Source organism: Bubalus kerabau, chromosome 12, assembly GCF_029407905.1.
Source record: "Bubalus kerabau isolate K-KA32 ecotype Philippines breed swamp buffalo chromosome 12, PCC_UOA_SB_1v2, whole genome shotgun sequence".
In the NCBI taxonomy this organism is placed as follows: domain Eukaryota; kingdom Metazoa; phylum Chordata; class Mammalia; order Artiodactyla; family Bovidae; genus Bubalus; species Bubalus kerabau.
This window is the reverse complement of record NC_073635.1, coordinates 19,622,740-19,644,355: the sequence shown is the minus strand read 5'-3', so window position 1 is coordinate 19,644,355 and position 21,616 is coordinate 19,622,740. Positions and strand designations below refer to the sequence as shown.

The 21,616-nt window shown below is 40.7% G+C and overlaps 1 protein-coding gene across 10 annotated transcripts in view; it reads left to right on the top strand.

Annotated features, from left to right (window-relative positions):
- The window catches only part of CAB39L (calcium binding protein 39 like), an 84,850-nt gene extending 63,676 nt beyond the window's left edge, over window positions 1–21,174 (top strand). For all 10 annotated transcript variants that reach the window (XM_055542164.1, XM_055542160.1, XM_055542162.1 and 7 more), the window contains 4 exons: window positions 1,161–1,220; window positions 6,040–6,105; window positions 9,789–9,932; window positions 18,879–21,174. In XM_055542164.1, coding sequence (XP_055398139.1) covers window positions 1,161–1,220; window positions 6,040–6,105; window positions 9,789–9,932; window positions 18,879–19,058 — 450 coding nt within the window. In that variant the 3' untranslated portion in view covers window positions 19,059–21,174. The remainder of the gene's footprint in view (window positions 1–1,160; window positions 1,221–6,039; window positions 6,106–9,788; window positions 9,933–18,878) is intronic.
- The last annotated feature ends 442 nt before the right edge of the window (window positions 21,175–21,616 follow it).

Genomic DNA, 21,616 nt, shown 5'->3' with positions numbered 1-21,616 from the left:
GAGTTTTACTGTTGTGGCTGCCTTCTTTTTCTCTGTGAGGTTATGTTGTGTATCTTGTATATACTGTTAATTAAATTAGAAGTTTTAATTAAATATGTATTAAAGCATAAGAATTTATTTTGGAAACTTGAAAATTCATGTTGTTTTTAATTAAATTCTGCATAGTACCTAGGCAAGGCATTTAACCTTTAAGCACATCAAGAGGATTAGCTGGGGCTTGTTTTCTTTTGACATCAAGGTGACTTAAGGTTATAATTTAGGTGTGGATTTCCAATCAAACGTTCCTTTATGCTTTTGTTCAGTTTCCTGGGAGTTACGTCTATAATTAGATCAGGCTGCTTGTCCTCAACTTTGAAAGGGTGCGTTGTGCTGCTTAGTAACTGCACAACACTTCACAGCCCACTAACCCAAGTGCAGGACTAGGACAGTGCTGAGATAAATGTCACCCTTGTGGGACTTCCCTGGCGGTCCAGTGGCTGAGACTCCATGCTTCCGATGCAGGGGCCCAGATTCCATCCCTGGTCAGGGAAATAGATCCCACATGCCATAACTAAGGGTTTGAGTGCTGCAACTAGAGATCCCACGTGCCACAACTAAGACCCAGTACAGCCAAATAGATAAGTAAAATAAATATAGTTTTTTAAATGTCGTTCTTGTGCTTCCGAGAACCCTAGGCACCTCCATTTCAAAAGTGATTTAGAAGAAAACTAAAGGTCAATCATTGAAAATCTGTTACCTTGTGAGATACGGTTTTAGTCCATTCAGAGTTTTTTGCTTTTAATAGTTATTAATGACATTTTAAAAGATCATCATAAGCTTTATTTGAATATTTATTGTATCATATTTACAATGTATAGTTATGGGCTTGAAGAAATATAATGTAAGTTTGTCTCTTTGGTGGCATTTGTTTCACTAGTTAAATTATTTCTGTAATCTAACAATGATACGAATTTAAAGCACTCTTTGTTGTTTTTACCATGAAACAAATTGTATTTCACACCTTAAACTAAGAAATGGAAATAATTCTGGGATGTAAATGAAAATATTCTGAAATTGTTGTGCTTCAAATTAATTGACTTAGAAAATCTTAGAAGAAAAGAATAGATTTGTAAAATTTATTACCTATAACAATTTTGTTTCATTGACTGTTCTTTTTCTAGGATTTACTAACCAGACATAAAGTGTTGGTAGCAGACTTCTTAGAACAAAATTATGACACTGTAAGTAGAAGTCATTTTTAAGTCTCTATCTCATTCTTCCTTTCTCTCTCTCCTTCTTAGATCTCTTAGCACTTACTTCTATTTATGAGAGAAGTTGAAACCAACCATCCAGCCGCTTGGTTTATTACCCGGAAGTCAGATCATTAAGAAACTATGAAAAATAGAGGCTAGCAGGAGATCAGGGCGTCCTTGTTTTTCTTATCTCTTCCTGTTGTGCTCTGGAGCTCCAGGAAACAACCAGCACCAGCTCACTTTGACCTTGACTTAAGAGCATCCACGTTGCCCTTAAGAGGCAGTGCATATGTACGTGCTAAGTCCCTTCAGTCATGTCCGACTCTGTGCGACCCATGGACTGTAGCCCACCAGGCTCCTCTCTCCATGGGATTCTCCAGGCAGGAATACTGGAGTGGGTTGCCATGCCCTTCTCCAGGGGATCTTCCCACCCAGGGATCGAACCCATGTCTCGTACGTCTCCTGCATTGGCAGGCGGGTTCTTTACCACTCGTGCCACCAGGGAAGACCCAGAATACTGGAGTGGGTTGCCATTCACTTCCCCAGGGGAATCTTCCTGACCCAGGGATTGAACTTAGGTCTCCTGCATTGTACCAGATACTTTACCATCTAAGCCATATAGGGCACCCCACTGTTAATAAAATGAATCCTTTTACATGGTTGATAACTAGTTTCCCTGACTAGTAGAAATACCAAAATATACATCTGTCTTCCAGCTCCCTTCTCTAAGGGTGAATCCATCTCATCCTTTTGATAATCAGCTATCATTGTTGCTGAACCAAACTTACCCAGCATTCAGCAAAGCCAGTCTGCTGACACTGGGTTGTGGTGAAGGAAAGTCCAGCATTTACTGCAAGGCAATAAATGCTCAAAAGACTCAAATCCTGAATAGTTTTCCAGGAAGGGGTGAGGGTTGTGAGTGGACCGTCTTCTGACTGGTTGGTAGTAAGGTGACATGGTGGTATATCAGAGGTTAACCTCATCAACCCCTTCGTTTCAACCAGTATGAGGTCTCCATACTTGTGGTCAGTGTACAGTTAACTTCTTCCACCTGGTGGGGATTTCAGTCTCTCTTAAACAACTCAAGGATATGACTCAGGATATTATCTATAGACTTTATGGAGGAACTAAAGATCCCTGACTTTGTTTTTGGCTAAACTATTACTGTTTTGTCTGGCTTGACTGTTGTTCTTTGTTTCTGCATTTTCTTACTTCTCTGATTAAATTTGCTCTTTGGAACCTGGGCCTTGGAGGGTAAACCTTTCCTAGAAACAAGAAGTGGGAGACTCGGGAAGGTATGTCCCTGGGACTGCCCTCAGGGTCCTGCTTGGTTTCATCATGTGACTCTTCTAGGAAGCTTTCCCTAACATACACCCTAACCCCCTCACCCCCAAACACACACAGACACACACACTCTCTCTCTTTCCCTCCCATTCTCCTTCTTTCTCACACGTTTTCCACATTGTATAATATTATTATGGTGTGTCTTTATATCTTTTTGTCTGGTTCATAAGCTCCCTGGGAGGCAGGAACCTTATCTGTCAAACACAGGGGTTCAGAATGCAGTACAGATTTATGTCTAGTTGCTTTGCTTCAGAATCCTGCTGAATCTCTTACTAATTATGATTCTGAACAAGTTACTGTGCCTACTAAAAAATGAGGATATTAGTAATAGCTACTTCATAGGGTTGTTGTAGGAATTTGACAAGATTTAAGGTTTTGGGGATAGCACCATGGATTAATTTTTATCATGATTACTTACATCCCTAATACCTAACTCAGTACCATATATTTGGTGGTGTTAAATGAACATTGAATAAACAGACCCAACCAAGAGCTGCTATGCTTTTGCTAAGTGTATCAGCAATAGAAACAGCATTCCGTTCAGTTCAGTTCAGTCTCTCAGTCGTGTCCGACTCTTTGCGACCCCATGAACTGTAGCACTCCAGGCCTCCCTGTCCATCCCCAACTGCCAGAGTCTACCCAAACCCATGTCCATCGAGTCAGTGATGTCATCCAACCATCTCATCCTCTGTCGTCCCCTTCTCCTCCTGCCCTCAATCTTTCCCAGCATCGGGGTCTTTTCCACTGCGTCAGCTCTTCACATCAGGTGGCCAAAGTGTTGGAGTTTCAGCTTCAACATCATTCCTTCCATGAACACCCAGGACTGATCTCCTTTGGGATGGGACTGGTTGGATCTCCTTGCAGTTCGAGGGACTCTCAAGAGTCTTCTCCAACACCACAGCTCAAAAGCATCATTTCTTCGGTGCTCAGCTCTTTTTATAGTCCAACTCTCACATCCATACATGACCACTGGAAAAACCATAGCCTTGACTAGATGGACCTTGTTGGCAAAGTAATGTCTCTGCTTTTTAATATGCTGTCTAGGTTGGTCATAACTTTCCTTCCAAGGAGTAAGCATCTTTTAATTTCATGGCCGTAGTCACCATCTGCTGTGATTTTGGAGCCCAGAAAAATAAAGTCAGCTACTGTTTCCACTGTTTCCCCATCTATTTGCCATGAATTAAAGTAAAACATAGCACAGGCTTAGAGACAAAACTTCACATGATTTGTTGCAGTGTTAGTTTAGCTGCTCTAGACCAGTATTGTCCAGTTTAAACATAATGCAAGCCCCTGTGTAATTTAAAATTTTGTAGTTAGCCACACAAAAAGATACAAGGAAACAGATAACTCTGGGAAGTTATGGAATACCCTACCCATATCCTGTGTTTTCACACATCCAAATCATAGAAATTAAACTATGGTTTTCTTCTTCATAAATTGTTTGCTGCTCTTCCTTTGAGATTAAGAATTATCAATGTAATCATGAAATCAAAAGTGATTTTCATACCCTAAAATTATCAAGAGAAAATCCATGGAATCAATGGGAGATCTTTGATCAAAGTATAAAATATGAAGGGAGAAAAAGATTACTGCCAGATGTATCCAAAAGCTTCAGGACCAGAAGAGACTCATATATTTTTGAATTTAGGGAATAAACTGCTATTATAGTTTGTTCAGTAACTGTAGATGCTGGATGGAGTGTTAAAGACTCATTGTTGTTCAGTCACTAAGTAATGTCCAAGTCTTTGTGACCCCATAGACTGCAACGCACCAGGCTTCCCTGTCCTTCACTATGGAGATAGTGCATAGTTTTTTCAAATTCATTAGATGTAATATTTATAATAAATGAAAATAAGAGGACAAAGATAGCTTATGACAAAACCTGTGTATCAACTACTCATTTTTTCTATAGAATGAGTGAAATAATGTGCTGTGCAGTTTGCACTCAAGGATAACAAGCAACAATTTGAGAGACCGTAAGCTCATTCTCTTTGATGGTTGTTTACCTAAATTTGTCTTTATAGTCACATCTTGCGTAATTTAGTAGTCTCACAGATACTGAGCCTATTGCACCGACCTGAGCATTGGCTTCAAGAACTCATGCTCCTTAAACATTTCCTACTTGTTGAGTTTCTTATTTCTTTAGTAGTAAACCTGAAGCTGGAGAACATGATATACGACCTAAAATAATCAAACTGGTAGCCTAGGGAGTCAATAATACCTTATATGCATGTATTTACATTTTATGGTTACAAGTAACATTTACCACGATGTTTGTCTGATACATTTAGTGACCCACAAAGTCCTTCTTGTGTTCCATGACAATCAGAATAAATAATAAGTCCTTCAAGTAAAAGAAAAAAAAATTACTGTGACTTTAACGTGAGCTCCATGATTTTGTTTTCTCAGTTTCTGAATTCCTCTTGGGTATTCTCATCAGTGTGCACAGCTTGTCCTCATCACTCATACCTGGCATTTGGTCTTCCAAGGACCCTTTGCTACCCTCCCCAGCCCCTAAACTCTCTTGCCTTCAGTTCTCTGCCAGGCTTGCCCTCCCACCCCAGTGGCCTCTGAGCGTGCCTATGTGTGACCAGAGGCTGACACTGGACTTTCCCAGCTGCCAGAACTCTGTGTTCAACCGAAGGGCCTAGACTGTGTTTGATGACTAATCACACTAGGAAATGGGCCACGTCACCAGTGTCCCCCAGCTTCTGGGGAGAGTGGAAGTGCTCCCAAGAGGCCAGTTGGGATTCACACGGCCATCATGTGGCAGAGTGGCCCTATTCCTCTACCTGTTCATGCTGTGAGTTTGCCAGTTTGATTTTTTATGAGTTGCTAAGTGTCTTCAATCTTTTCTCAAATTTTCCAAAGACTAATAGCTACCAGCAAGACCGCATCAATGCATTTCTTTAAAATGGCATAAAATGAGTTATCCTGCAGCTCATTAGATGAGTTAATAGATGCTTTCTTCAGGACTTCCCTGGTGTTCTAGAGTTAAGAATCTGCCTGCCCATGCAGGCAGTATGGGTTCCGTCCCTGGTCTGGGAAGATCCCACATCTGAGGGGCAATCAAGCCTCTGCTCCAACACTACTGAGCCCATGCACTGCAATGAAGACCCCACACAGCCAAAAATAAAATAGGTGTTTTAGTCAAAGTAATTTATTGGGAGGACTCAATTACTCCATTTTCCTACTCAATTTCTAATTTGAATAACTAAAATAAAACAGAGGGAAGCATGTCTCTGGTGTCACCCGCCTCGTCGTCCCCCAGTATCTCTATGAGTAAGTGAGGATGGAGAAACGGGGAAGCTTCCCCATGGACAAAGGCAATCCGCCCAGAGATAAACAGCACAACCGCTGGGCTGGGCTGAAGGACTGGGGATTTACTTCAGAAGCAAACAGACTTAATGCAGAGAAATCACTGCTGGGTTTACATTCTTAATATTTCTTTTCTTTTCATTAGATTTTTGAAGACTATGAGAAACTGCTTCAGTCTGAGAACTATGTGACTAAGAGACAATCTTTGAAGGTAATGTCAAATTTCTTTAAGTTAGAGTCTCCAGAAGTTGACATTCTTGTTCCTAAACGACTGGTTTAGTAGTGGACGAGTAGGAACTTCTCCGGTGGTCCAGTGGTTAGGACTCTGAGCTTCCGCTGCAGGGTCAGGCGTTTGATCTCTGGTCAGGGAACTAAGATCCCTCAAGCCATTCGGCACCACCAAAAAACAAACCAAAAAACAGTGGGCAAGTAAATACAGAAAAAGTATTCTCTTTTTTTGTAACTTGAGAAGTATTTTCTATGTTATGACCGTGTGTGTTAGTCACTCAGTCGTGTCCGACTCTTTGTGACCCCATGTAGCCTGCCAGGCTCCTCTGTCCATGGAATTCTCCAGCAAGAATACTGGAGTGGGTTGCCATTCCCTCTCCAGAGTATCTTCCCAACCCCGGGATGGAACCTGCATCTCCTGCACTGCAGGCAGATTCTTCACCACTGAGACACCAGGGAAACCCATATGTGTGGGTATATATTCAGATAAATATATATGTATGTATATCTGTATATATATCTTTAGAAGCTTCTTGTCAGTTTTACAACCAAGCATAATTTTTTTGAGAGTCTGGGAGCCATCCCCCTGGAATGTGAACGTTTAGGAAGATAGCACTCCTGCCTCTCCATCACTGGAGAATTTAACCTTGGTCCTGCTCTCCAAGCTGTAACCATTTGCTTGTCAGAGCGATAAGAAAAGATTTATTATCCTCTTCATTAGTTGGATAAAGGCAGCTAGGTAAAACAAATGGCTACTTCCATGGCCGGGTGAATTCAGAGTGGACTAGGAAAGAGTGCTGTCAAGCCCTCTTATAGGGGAAAGAAAGGAAAGTGAAGTCGCTCAGTTGTGTCTGACTGTTTGTGACCCCGTGGACTGTATGTAGCCTGCCAGGCTCCTCTGTCCATGGGATTTTCCAGGCAAGAATACTGGAGCGGGTTGCCATTTCCTTCTCCAGGGGAATCTTCCCGACCCAGGGATCGAACTCAGGTCTCCTAAATTGCAGGCAGATTCTTTACTGTCTGAGCCACCAGGGAAGGTCTCTTGTAGTGGGGTGACCAGAGTATATATATATATATGTACTGGATTATAACTGCCTATATAAATGAGGCAGGATTGTATGTCTTTGTAATGTCTTCTGTGTAGAGTGCCTATAGTGTCATGCTCTGGATACACATATTCAGTAATAAAACTGCTTTCTTTCTTTTCTACACTTTGTGGAGAGGATTCTGTGTTGTTTGGACTTTATTTCCCCAACAGTATCCACACACCTCACACAGGTTGTCAAGGCTCCTAACGTGAGCAGGATTTGACACATGCCCTTGTGAAGCTTGTATTCTAGATAAGTTTACAAGTAACTCTGTTCTGAAAAGCAGAGTAAGTACAACTAGGAAAAAGCAAAGAGCACAAAGGCAGGAGAGGAGATTCAGCTGAGGAAAAACTTGAGGTTGAGCTATAGAAACAGAAGGTAGAATGGTGGTTATAGGGTGAGGGGCAGGGGGATGGAAGATGTGGGTCCAAGGGTACACACTTCTGGTTATAAGATGAATGAATTCTGAAGATCTAATGTACAGCATGATGGCTATAGTTATTAATACTGTATTATAGGACTTCCCTTGTGGTCCAATGGTTAGGACCCCAAGTTTTCAACGCAAGGGGTGCAGGTTCCATCCCTGGCGAGGAACTGTGATCTCACATGCCATGCTTGCAGCCAAAAAAAAAAAAAAAATTCATAGTAATATTGTAGTGTATGCTTGAAAGTTGCTGAGAGTGGATCTTAACTAGTCTCACCACAAAAAGAGGAAAGGGTAACTACATGAGGTGATGGATGTGTTAATTCAATTGATTGTGGAAAATATTTCACAGTATGTACTCGTATCAAATCTTCATGATGTACACTTTAAATGTATACAGTTTTGTCAATTACACCTTGCTAAAGCTGGGGGGAAATTGGAGCAAGGGGAGTTATGCCACAGAAGCAGAAGAATGAGAAAAAATAAGTGAGGTGGTGGAGGGAGGGATGCAGTAGCAATGAGTCCAGTCACAGTGGGTTTTGTTTTGGATTTTTAAAAAATATTTTTATTTGTTTATTTGACTGCACTGAGTCTTAGTTTTGCTGTCCCTATGGTGAAAACAAAAGTTCAGCTATTTCCTGCCAGAGGGTCTGCAACTATTCTCGCTTTTGGCATTTGTTTTGAAGTGTCTTAGTCTGTTTGGAGAAGGCAATGGCTCTCCACTCCAGTACTCTTGCCTGGACAATCCCATGGACAGGGGAGCCTGGTAGGTTGCAGTCCATGGGGTCACTAAGAGTCAGACATGACTGAGCGACTTCACTTTCACTTTTCACTTTCATGCATTGGAGAAGGAAATGGCAACCCACTCCAGCGTTCTTGCCTGGAGAATCCCAGGGACGGGGGAGCCTGGTGGGCTGCCATCTATGGGGTCGCAGAATCGGACACGACTGAAGCGACTTAGCAGCAGCAGCAGCAGTCTGTTTGGGCTGCTGTAACAAAAATACCATAGACTGGGTGACTTAAAGAACGCACATTTATTTCTCACAGTGTGGATGCTAGGAAGTCTGAGATCAAGGGGCCAGCAGCAAGAAAGCTCCCGGGGTCGCTTGTGTAGGAGCACCAAACCCATGCATGGTGGCTCCACCTTCATGTCCTGTTGACCTGCCCAAGGCCCCACTTCCTAATACCATTGCGCTGGGGATTATGATTCCAACATATAGATTTACAGGGACAAAACCCTGCAATTCATAACATGGAGTAGTGCTGCATTTTAGGAATTATTGTCCCCAGAAAATGTTCTATTTTACTGTTTGATAAAAACTTGCTATACGTATTAAATTTCATACGGACTCAGGGTCAATGAATTTTTTTTTTCTGGCTCTATATTAGGTTTTGTCATAAGATTTAGGGAGAAGGTAAGAGTCACTTAATATAGTCTGTTTTTCCAGTAAACTACCAAAGTATATTTATTCAGATAAGGGAGGTATCATTGTTGAGTCAGTTTTATTATTCTTTCCTATCTCGGTGCCTAAGGAGCAATACGTTAGTGAGAATCACATTAAAGCCAGGGATAAAAATTATAAACTAATTTCTGGCTAAGTCTTGATGAAAGCTGCAGAGAGAGCTTTTGTTTGTCTGCACTGGGTCTTCGTTGCTGCGTTTCTCTAGCTGTGGCGAGTGGGAGCTGCTCTCTAGTTGCAGTAGGCGGCCTTCTCATCACAGTGGCTTCTCTTGATGCAGAGCACAGGCTCTAAGGTGTGAGGACATAGTTGCCCCTGCGCATGTGGGATCTTCCCGGACCAAGGATGGACCCGGTGTCCCCTGCTTTGCAAGGTGGATCCTTAACCACTGGACCACTAGGGAAGCCTGAAAGAGCTTTTTTTTAAGCTGCAACAGTGAATGGCATTAAAGAAAAACAAAAGACTCAGAAATGCATTAAGCACTGACTTTAGCAGGATGGTATGAAAAGTTTAAAAATAACAAGGATAACTACAGCCTCCATGCCTGTGCTTTAAGATGCACTTTAGGACTCTGATTTTTTTTTTTCTCATCAACATTCATAACTTACATTTTGTTTTCTGGTGAGAAAGGAGTGGGATATATTTTGAATAAGAGGACTCTCAGATTCTACTTTGATTTTGTGTTTTTCTGTAGCTGCTAGGTGAACTGATCCTGGACCGGCACAACTTTACCATCATGACCAAGTACATCAGCAAGCCAGAGAACCTCAAACTGACGATGAACCTCCTCCGGGATAAAAGCCCCAACATCCAGTTTGAAGCCTTTCACGTCTTTAAGGTAAACAGCACCCTGCAGAAATAATGTGGACATTCCTTTTCCAGTTTCAAATGGCAAAATCCCATTTTGGATCTTCCTTTTGACTCGAGAGAACATGAACTAAGCAATCTGTAGGTTTTGCATGACTTAGGTGAAATTCTAGAGTTATTTGAGTGGATGCCTATTTGTTTCAAAAAGATTTGCTGACGAATCTGTATCTCGAAATATTTGCATCTTTTTCAGTAAGAAAATAGGTGGATACTGTTTCCCAGGAGTTACTAAGATAATCAGTGATTGAGCTAAAACCCAAACCCTGAGTGTCAGAATTTGAATGTTTCATTTCTGCCTTAAATGTTCCTTTGAACTTTAAATGAAACCGAAAGAAACACAGTGTACTACTCATTCCTAGCTTAGAAATATTTTAATGCATTTTAAAAGAACACTAGTCTATATAATACCTGCTTTTTCGAATATTTTTTCTGTGATGTAAGAGTAATAAAATCATCTCCTAGAAACTTTAAGCAGTAGATTTGTTTAAAAGTAGAGTAGGAGCTTCCCTGGTGGTCCAGTGGTTAAGAATCCACCTGCCAATGCAGGGGCTGTGGGTTCAATCCCAGGTCGGGAAGATCTCACATGCCGTGGAGCAGCTAAGCCTGTGCGCCAGCCAGGACGCCCTAGAGCTCGCGCTCCACAAAAGGAGAAGCCCCTGCAGTGAGAAGGCCGTGCACCGCAGCTAGAGAGTAGCCCCAGCTCACTGTGACTTGCAAAAGCCCATGCGCAGCAGTGAAGACCCAGCACACCCCAAAATAAATACATAAAATCTTTTTAAAAGAGTGAAAAGAAAGTGACGTCACTCAGTCATGTCCGACTCTTTGTGACCCCATGGACTGTATGTAGCCTACCAGGCTCCTCCGTCCATGGGATTCTCCAGGGGAGAGTACTGGAGTGGGTTGCCATTTCCTTCTCCAGAAGATCTTCCCAACCCAGGGATTGAACCTGAATCTCCCGCATTGTAGGCAGATGCTTTACCATCTGAGTCACCAGGGAAGTCAAATCTTTTTTAAAATAAATTAAAAAAAATAAAAGTAGGGTAGGTGAGAGAAATCTAATCTATAATGCACTAACTGTGACTTAACTCTTGTAAAGATTTTAGTAAATTTTATTTTCCTGTGCACGTATGTAAACGTTTTTTTCTGCAGCTGAATTCACATTGTACACAGTATTGATACACTAATTTTATCACTTAATACTATACCATATGTGAACACTAATTCATTGTTGTTATATATAGCTTTTTAAAAGAGTCAATAGTTTTACTGGTATCATAGTTTTTCACTGAGTATATTTAGTTTACTTAAATATTCCCATGTTGTTTATAGTTAGGCTATTTTCAATTTGAGGCTACAATGAGCATTTTATGTTTCGAGCTAATTTGTTTCCAATTTAAGGATTATTTTCTTAGGATCAGTATCTAGAATAGAATTAAGGGTGGAGAGAGTTTCAACTCTTTTTCTTTTTAAAATCTTTGTAAGGTATATTCTGTGATTGAATTTATATATATAAGTCAGAGACACAGCAATTTTTAAGGTGCGTAATTGTTGCTTTGAAAGGTAAAAAAAAATTTTAGTTCATTTTTCAAGCCATCAGATCTTTATTGTGCAAAAAACCACTAGAGCCATTCGAATCCCATATTAATTTATAAATTCTATTTAATTGCATTCAGAATCCTAGCAAGTCTTTTTCTGGAACTTGACTAGCTGATTCTAAAATTTGTATGATAGAGCAATGGCCTGGGATTATCTGTGACAATTTTCAAAGAAAACAAGGTAGAGAAATCCACCCAACTATATATTAAGACTTCCTCTGGATTTATCATAAATGGAAATAATACTGTACTGGCATGGAGACAGATAAATAGAGCAACAAAACAGAGTAAAGCCCAGAAATGAGCCTGTGCAAATATGAAAATTTGATATTTGGTAGTGGAGAAATTATAAATCATTAAAGAAGGGGTTACTGTTTCTTAGTTCAGTTCAGTCGCTCAGTCATGTTGACTCTTTGTGACCCAATGGACTGCAGCACGCCAGGCTTCCCTGTCCATCACCAACTCCTAGAGCTTACTCAAACTCATGTCTATTGAGTCAGTGATGCCATCCAACCATCTCGTCTTCTGTTGTCCCCTTCTCCTGTCTTCAATCTTTCCCAGAATCAGGGTTTTTTCAAACGAGTCAGTTCTTCACATCAGGTGGCCAAAGTATTGGGGTTTCAGCTTTTGAGCATCAGTCCTTCCAGTGAATATTCAGGACTGATTTCCTTTTTTTTTTTTTTTAATTTAATTTTATTTTTATTTCCTTTATGATTGACTGGGTTGATCTTTTTTCAGTCCAAGGGACTCTCAAGAGTCTTTTCCAACACCAAGTTCAAAAGCATAAATTCTTCAGTGCTCAGCTTTCTTTATAGTCCAACTCTTAGATCCATACATGACTACTGGAAAAACCAGAGCTTTGATTAGATGGACCTTTGTTGTTAGAGTAATGTCTCTGCTTTTTAATATGCTGTCTAGGTTGGTCATAGCTTTTCTTCAAAAGAACAAGCGTCTTTTAATGTCATGGCTGCACTCACCATCTGCAGTGATTTTGGAGCCCCCCAAAAATTGTCACTGTTTCCATTGTTTCCCCATGAACTGATGGGACCAGATGCCATGATCTTAGTTTTCTGAATGTTGAGTTTTAAGCCTACTTTTTCACTCTCCTCTTTCACTTTCATCAAGAGGCTCTTTAGTTCTTCTTTGCTTTCTGCCATAAGGATGGTATCATTTGCATATCTGAGGTTATTGATATTTCTCCCGGCAATCTTGATCCCAACTTGTGCTTCATCCAGCCCAGCATTTGGCATGATGAACTCTGCATATAAGTTAAATAAGCAGGGTGACAAGATGCAGTACTTGATGTATTGGGAACCAGTCTGTTGTTCCATGTCCAGTTCTAACTGTTGCTTCTTAACCTGTATACAGATTTCTCAGGAGGCAGGTCAAGTGGTCTGGTATTCCCATCTCTTTCAGAATTTTCCACAGTTTGTTGTAATCCACACAGTCAAAGGCTTTGGCATAGTCAATAAAGCAGAAGTAGATGTTTTTCTGGAACTCCTTTGCTTTTTTGATGATCCAGTGGATGTTGGCAATTTGATCTCTGGTTCCTCTGCCTTTTGTAAATCCAGCTTGAACATCTGAAGTTCACGGTTCATGTACTGCTGAAGCCTGGCTTGGAGAATTGAGCATTACTTTACTAGTGTGTGAGATGAGTGCATCTGTGCTGTAGTTTGAACATTCTTTGGCATTGCCTTTCTTTGGGATTGGAATGAAAACTGACCTTTTCCAGTCTTGTGGCCACTGCTGAGTTTTCCAAATTTGCTGGCATATTAAGTGCAGCACTTTCACAACATCATCTTTTAGGAGTTGAAACAGCTCAACTGGAATTCTATCACATCCACTAGCTTTGTTCATAGTGATGCTTCCTAAGGTCCACTTGACTTCACACTCCAGGATATCGCGCTCTAGGTGAGTGATCACACTATCATGGTTATCTGGGTCATGAAGACCTTTTTTGTATAGCTCTTCTGTGTATGGTTCTTAGGATAAGGGATTATTAATATAGAAAACTCCCATCCACTATATTCAGAAATAAATTATCAGTAGAGATCTACACTTGAAAAGCAAAACATCTTTTAACTTTTAAAAGAAAAAATAAACCTTTTATGACGTTGGGGAAGGAAGAATTTTTAAAAAGAATTTGAAATCACAAAGCATAAAAGGAAAGAATATTTGACATTTAAATTTAACACCTATTTGAAAAGACATCATAAACAAAGTGAGAGAACAGGACAGAATGTGACACATAGAGTTGACAAATCATTTAGAAAAAGGCAAACAGTTAAATAGAAAAATGGGCAAAGGATACAAGTTGGTAACTTACAAACGAGGAAACCTGTTTTTGTTGTTTTTGTTTAGTCAGTCAGTCGTGTTGGACACTGTGACCCCATGGGCCGTAGCCTGCCAGGCTCCTCTGTTCGTGGGATTTCCCAGGCAAGAACACTGGAGTGGGTTGCCCTTTCCTTCTCCAGGGGAAACCTGATTGGCCAACAAATAAAGGGGAAACCTGATTGGCCAACAGATAAGTAAAGATGCTCATCTCAGTGGCAATCATAGAAATGGCCATTAAAATATCAATGAGATGTCACGTTACATTTTTCATATTGCCAAAACTGTTTAGGTCTGACAATAGCAAACTGTGGTAAGGCTGGGGGAACACTAGCTTTGTACACTGTAAATTAGTATTAATACAAGTACTTGGGAGAGCAGTTTAGCAAAATAAAGTACTGAAAGTGTCCATTCTCTTCATTCCTAAAATCTCATTTCCTGGACAGTCTTGCTCACAGGCATAAGGAATTCTGTACCAAAATGTGTATTGCACATTGTTTAGCATGTTGCAAAATAAAAAAAAATGGGTATCTTCAGAAATCTAGGACAATAAATTGTGATATGTTTATCTAATAGCATATAGTAATGGGTTAAAATTAATAGAGTTATATGGGATCAATGTAGGTAAGTCTCAGAAACATTGAGTGGAATTAAGCAAGTATTAAAAGGATTTTATTTATTTAAAGTTTAAAAGCATGAAAAACTATACTATGTATAGATTCATACGTATGTAGTTAGTGTCTAAAAACCTGCATGGAAATGATAAATAGCAAATTCAGGATAGCAGTCACCTCACCGGAGGGAGAATGACGTCAGGAAAGAGAATGACATCAAGAAGTGGCTGATGGCCTTTAATTTTATCTGTAATGTTTTATTTTATTCAGATTCTGAAGGCACATATGGCAAAAATGATAGAGCTGACGGTGGGAACTTGAAATCTGCAGTGTTACTGCTGTGCTCTTCTCTGTGTTTGGATTATTTCATAAGGAATAAGCACAAATTGGATGGCATAAAAATAGGCTCTTGTAGGACAGGAAAATGCCTGCACAGTGTAAAATGACAGACTCTTTTAAGATCCTTCCTTTCTGACTGAGGAATTACAGGCTTGCCACTGTTTGTCATCCCAGCTCCCACAGAGTTTTACTATGCCATCGTAGGTAAAAACATGCTTCATATAATTTTGTTCCAAAATGCAGTATTATAGAAGTATTCAGTGGGTGGCAAAATAGAAATAACCTACTTCCACCCTGTGAGGTCAGAATTGGATCGTCTCATTATTGGACAGAGTAGGCACATTTAAAAGTAGTTGGCCACTTGTTTACTTGCATGTGTGTAAACTGGACGTGCCCCGGACCCTGACTTTCCTCCTCCCACTGAAGTGCACACTGAATTGTTTACTTGCCAAAAATAATATTTTGTTATTTAGAAAAAGAAAGTTATTTTTCAGGTTTGTTTGTTTGTTTTTCAGTTTTTTCACAGTTCTTTATTAATAGTCTCTTTCCCCAAGTACCTCCCATAAGATACAGAAAATGTGGTCTAAAAATGTCTTCACCAGATTATTAATGGCCAGTTTTCATTAGCTTGCTTGAATCATCCAAGGACTTGAATGAGATGCCATTTCATGTTTTCTCTGCTATTGACAAACAAGATTGTATGATGGGAAAGGACTGGCTGGAACACAAGAGACCTGGGTGTTTATTGTGGCCCAGTTGCCATCAGTGACTTTGGGCAAATCCCTTCGGATCTGTTTCTTCACTTGCAAAATGAAGTGGTTCAGCCTGGTGGTTCAGTGGCTGAGACTGCAGGCTCCCAGTGCCCTGGGCCCGGGTTCGATCCCTGGTCGGGGAACTAGATCCCATATGCCGCAACTAAGAGTTCACACGCCACAACTAAAGAACTAAAGGTCCCACGTGCCACAACAAAAATCAAAGATGCCACACGTGGCAACTAAGACCCAGCACAGCCAAGTAAATAAATAAAAATTTAAAAATGTTTAAAAGTTACAGTTCGATTAAAATGAAAGAAATCTGGACAAGGTGGAAGGGAGGCTCAAGAGGGTGTGGATGGATGGATGTATTTATACATAGAGCTGATTCATGAACAGCAGAAATAATAAAACATTGTAAAGCAATTATACTCCAAGAAAAAATAAATAAGCATGCAGTATTTTTTTTTTAAGTGTAATTCCAGGATACTAGGTTTAGGAGACCTTTGTCTCTATGATCCTGCCTCTTCCAGAGATGCACCCAATATGAATTTAGGAATCCACTATGAGCTGGTATCTCTTTCCTTTCCCTGTTAGCCTCCTTAATAGCGAAGGACCAGACTGCCACTTTCTACTAAGCCATGTAGAGGATGGGGGTGGTCAGTGCCTTTTGGCTCACCACTCTCAGAGCTGCTGGAACTTGAGCATATGTGTGGTGCTTGAGTGAGAAGTCGCTTCAGTCGTGTCCAACTCTTCGCAACCCTATGGACTGTAGTCCCAGGCTCCTCTGTCCATGGGATTCTCCAGGCAAGAATACAGGTGTGAGTTGCCATGCCCTCCTCCAGGGGATCTTGCGGACCCAAGGATTGAACCCCTGTCTCCTGCTTTCCTGCATTGGCAGATGGGTTCCTTACCAGTAGCACCACCTGGGAAGCCCAGTTTTGTCTCAATTATTACATTTAGCCATATGCACAGAAAAAATGGGCTTCCCGGGTGGCTCAGCAGCAGAGAATCTGCCTGTCAATACAGGGGACATGGGTTCGATCCCTGGGTTGGGGAGATACTCTGGAAGAATAAGTGGTAACCCACTCCAGTATTCTTGCTTGGAGAATCCCATGGACAGAAGAGCCTGGTGGGCTACAGTCCATGGAGTCGCAAAGAGTTGGACACGACTGAGCGACTGAGCACACAGCAGGCACTAGTCACGTTGCGGTTTCCATTTGTGTTTCCTAGTGATCTAATGATGTCACACTTTTTTTTCACATTCATATTGATAATTTATATATTTTCTTTGGGGAAATGTCCACTCAAGTCCTTTTCCCCTTATTTAAAAAGCATTGTGTGTATTTTTGTTGTTGCATTGGAAGAATTCTTTATATATTCTGGATAATAGACACTGGTCATATATACGATTTGTAAATATTTTCTAACAATTTTTATGTTGTCTTTTCACTCTCTTGATAGTATCCTTTGATGCACAAATGTTTTAAATTTTGATGAAGTTTGCTTTACCCATTTTTTTCTTTTCTTGCTCTTGCTTTTGATGTAGCTATGAAAACACTGTTAAATCCAAGGTCATGAAGATGTACCCATAAATTTTCCTCTAAAAGTTTTATTAGCTCTTATATTTAGGTCTTTGATCAATTTGAGTTAATATTTGTTTATGGTGTGAAATAAGGGTCCAACTTAATTTTTTTTTTTTTTTTGCATGTGGATTTCCAGCTGTCTCATGTTGAGTGTTTGCTTTTTTTAAATTATCATGAAAAGGTATTGGAGTTTGTCAAATACTTTTTCTGCATGAGTTAAAATGATCATATGTTTTTCTTTCAATGTACTTATGTGTCATATTGACTTCCTAGAGCTGCTTTAATGAAGTACCATAGGCTAAGTGTCCTAAAACAACAGAAAGTCGTTGTCTCTGCATTCTGTCGACTAAAAGTCCAAAATCAAGGTGTCAGCAAGCTTGTTTCCTTTTAGAGCTTTCAGGGAAAATCTATGCCTCTCTCCTAACTTCTGGTGGTTGCCAGCAGTCCTTGGCACTCCTTGCCTTATAGATGCATAACCCCAGTCTCTGTCTCCATCTTTTTTGTTTTTCTTTTTAATTCAAGTTTATTCATTGTGTCTGAAGTAAAGCTGATTTTGCAGCATTTCTGTCTGTCTCCATCTTCACATGGCATTTTCCTCTGCATATGTTTGTGTGTTTCTGTGTCCAAAATTTCCTCTTCCTCTAAGGATACTGGTATTAATAGTGGGGTTCAGGCCCAGTCTAGCCCAGTATGAACTCATCTTAATTTGATTACATCTCTTCTTCCAAATAAGGTCATATTCACAGGTACCGAGGGTTGGGGCTTGAACATTCATCTTTGGAGAGGATGCAGTTCAGTCCAGTACATCTGGTGTATTACATTGATTGATTTCATTATGTTGAGCCATGCTTGTATTTCTGGGATAACTCCCACTTGGTCATAGTGTGTAATCCTTTTGCTATTATTCTGGACTTCATTTGCTTGTTTTTTGTTGAGGATTTTTGTATCTTCATTCAAAAGGATATTGGTCTGTAATTTTCTTGTGGTAGTTTTGTCTGGCTTTGGTAACAGAGTAATGCTAACCTCATATAACGAGTTAGGAATTATTCCCTTCTCTTTTATTTTCTGGAAGAATTTGAAGTAGATTGGTGTTGATTTTTCTTTTTTTTTTTCTTTTTTTAAAATAAATTTATTTATTTTAATTGGAGGTTAATTACTTTACAGTATTGTATTGGTTTTGCCATACATCAACATGAATCCGCCACAGGTATACACATGTTCCCCATCCCGAACCCCTCTCCCTCCTCCCTCCCCGTACCATCCCTCTGGGTCGTCCCAGTGCACCAGCCCCGAGCAACCAGTATCATGCATTGAACCTGGACTGGCGATCGTTTTAAAATGTGTAGAATTTACTGTGAAATCATCTGGTTCTGTCTGGACTTTTGTTGAGAGGTTTTTGGTTCCTGATTCAACCTCCTTATAGAAATAAAAGATCATAAGAGAATACTACAAATAATTGTACATCAATAAATGAGGTAACCTAGATGAAATGGACAAAATCCAAGGAACATACAATCCACCAAAGAAGAAAGAGAAAATCTGATGCATGGACTCATGTCACCTATACCATGATTTTCTTCTAAAAGGGAGTAAAATCGCGGGCTTTCTGTGTTCAATAACCCAAGTACCGAATGAGACGCGGGAGGGACCGTGTTCCTAGGTGTGCGTCCATTGACCTAGGTGTGTTTCTCATGCCTCAGGTGTTTGTGGCCAGTCCTCACAAAACACAGCCTATTGTGGAGATTCTTCTGAAAAACCAACCCAAACTCATCGAGTTTCTGAGCAACTTCCAAAAAGAAAGGACCGACGACGAGCAGTTCACTGATGAGAAGAACTACCTGATTAAACAGATTCGTGACCTGAAGAAGGTGGCCCCTTGAAGTCCCACCGAGTTTCCTGCCACGTCACCGCCTCGTTTATTCAGTTCGTGTGACAAGTGTTATTTCAAAAAGTAGCCATTCTTGGGAAGGCTGTGGAGGTGCCTGTTTTTCCTCAATCTGTCATTCAGGGTAGGTGGAACATAATCATTTGAATGAAAAAAAATTAATTTAGAATAATATATTCATTTTAACCTGTGATTATTTATATGAAATCAGAGCCATTGTATTGGGAAATTGATGAAAGCAACTTTAACCCTTTCTTAGTGAAAGGCAGCAAGGCTGTGGGCTTGCAGATGAGCCCTCAGTCACCACAAGCCACCAAGTACTGGGAACTCAAAGGGTGGATGTCACCCAGTCCTCAAAGAGGATTAAATTCTCAGAGGAGAACTGGGAGTTGGGGCAAGATGCACAAAACTGTTTTGCCCATCTGCAGCTGGACCCACAAATTTCTTAAGGCACTAAGAAAGTAAGATCCAGTATTTTCAGCCATTCTACATTCTATTCCCTGCCCACATCTTTTAACCATAATCATTCATTCTTAACTTCCTAGGAAACTGATACCCTCCTTTCTGCTTATGACCTCACATTCCATCTCAATGAATCTCCTCTGCACACCTGACTCATGGTACACACACACACACACACCCCCCCTACTCTGACCAGGTCAGTATGGAACCAACTAGGTATAAGCAGGGTGGTCTAACAAGGATCACAGGCATGGAGGACCCACCGGGTAGGACCTGCTCACTTGAAAACTTGTAACAGACGGTTAAGAACCACAGCTCTAGCAGAAGTAATTGCTGTTTCACAGACTTCTATAGGGTTAGTGAATATTTGGAATATTTCATTCATGCTTCTTTTTTTTTTTCCATACTTCTTAATTTGGAAAAGAAGTTTTATGGTGAAAGTGTTTTTCAGAGTAAGAATCATTGCATCGAGATGCCTAGTGTGTGTAAAACCACAGGTCCAGAGGGTCACACAGGGCTTTAGACCACTTATACATAAGGGAACACTGCAGTTGGAAGGACAAATGATTACATGCATGAACCATCCTCAAAGGACTAAAAAAAATTTTCACTCTAATTTCTGATCTGTCATTGTAATTTTACATCAGATTCTTCACTGAAAAGGTTTCTGTAAAAATGTTGGTCTCAAATACTCTCTTGCATACTAGGATGATTTAGGAATTAATTTGTGTTTTCTTAAAATAAAGGTCACGGTTTGTTTTCAGACAACAAGTGGACAAAATGGAATTTTAAAGCTATATTTACGAGACATTAAAGGTACAATTGTTAGTCTGTATTTTTTTTTAATGATTCTGTTTCCAGATCATGAATTAGTGCCTTCCATAGGAATCTTCACTTTTTACAATGTAGGGTACTGTGTTCTTGAACCAGATATTTCTCCAGCCAGAGAGGGGAAGATCCCTCTCCAGGATCCATGCTCTTGTAGATTTAGCATCTGAAGCATCACCTGGCGTGGTTTGATCCTTCTTGGCTACATTTATCCCCGCCCCCAGCCCCAGCGTTGAATTCTGAGGCAGATGCTATTGGGTCTGCGGGAGCTTCTTGTAGCAGCCCTGACCAGTGCTGGACCATCTGATGGCCTTCAATCTTGCATCGCTGAGGTCAGATTATTTTTATAACATTCCCTGACAGTCCAGAGTCTCTTTGAATCTGACTTTTCTGGTTTTGTTTGTTTAAAAGAGATGAGTGTAAATATTAAAAAAAAAAAAAAAGAAAGAAGGCCCAGCACTATTGGAAATTTATTTCTTTGCTTAAATACTGTCCCACACATCATGGGACATGTACTTTCAAGTGGAAAGCAAAACCTTGTTAGAATTCTTTTTTTGATAAGTAAAACATATTGTATTTCCTCTGAGCTTGAATTAGCTCTTTCCTAGCAAACCCCCGTATAAATGAAGTAGCTGGGGTTTTGCTGTGATACAAATTTGTAAATTATTAACGTGAGAAAGAGGGAGCCAAAAGCTCACGGTTAAAGTACGTTTGCATAAAAGTCACTGTAAATATTGTGAGATTTGAGTTTCGAAAAGGTCATATTTAATAAGCCATTTCAAAAGCACACATTTAAATAAAGACTGACTAAATGAAAAGGTGCCACATGCTCCTTGGTCGGTTTCATCTCTCTCTGCGTGTCCCGCCCCTGTGTTCTTGTCACCGCTCCAAACAAGGAAAGCACCGGGCTGCCCGGAGGCCCCGCGTCCCCAGCTGTCCCCTTCCGCGCTGTCCCGCCCCGTGCGGCTCACTGCCCTTGACCGAGGGCTGCCTGTCAGGCAGCAGGCATTTCACAGCTGCCCCACTACAGCCAGAGTCATCCCCATTTTACATTCGAGGAAACCAGGCGCTGAGGAGTTTATCCCAGACAACGAGCACCAGAGCTGGGGAACAGAGCCACGGTGGCCAGAGGCCAAACTCCTACTCTTACTCTTACCAGGGCTGTGAACGAAGGGCGGTCCTGGGGGTCTGCACTCATGCTATGCCCTCCCCGACTGCCGCCGGGTAGGCTCCCAGGGGTGAAGGTTCTAGAATGAAGCCAGG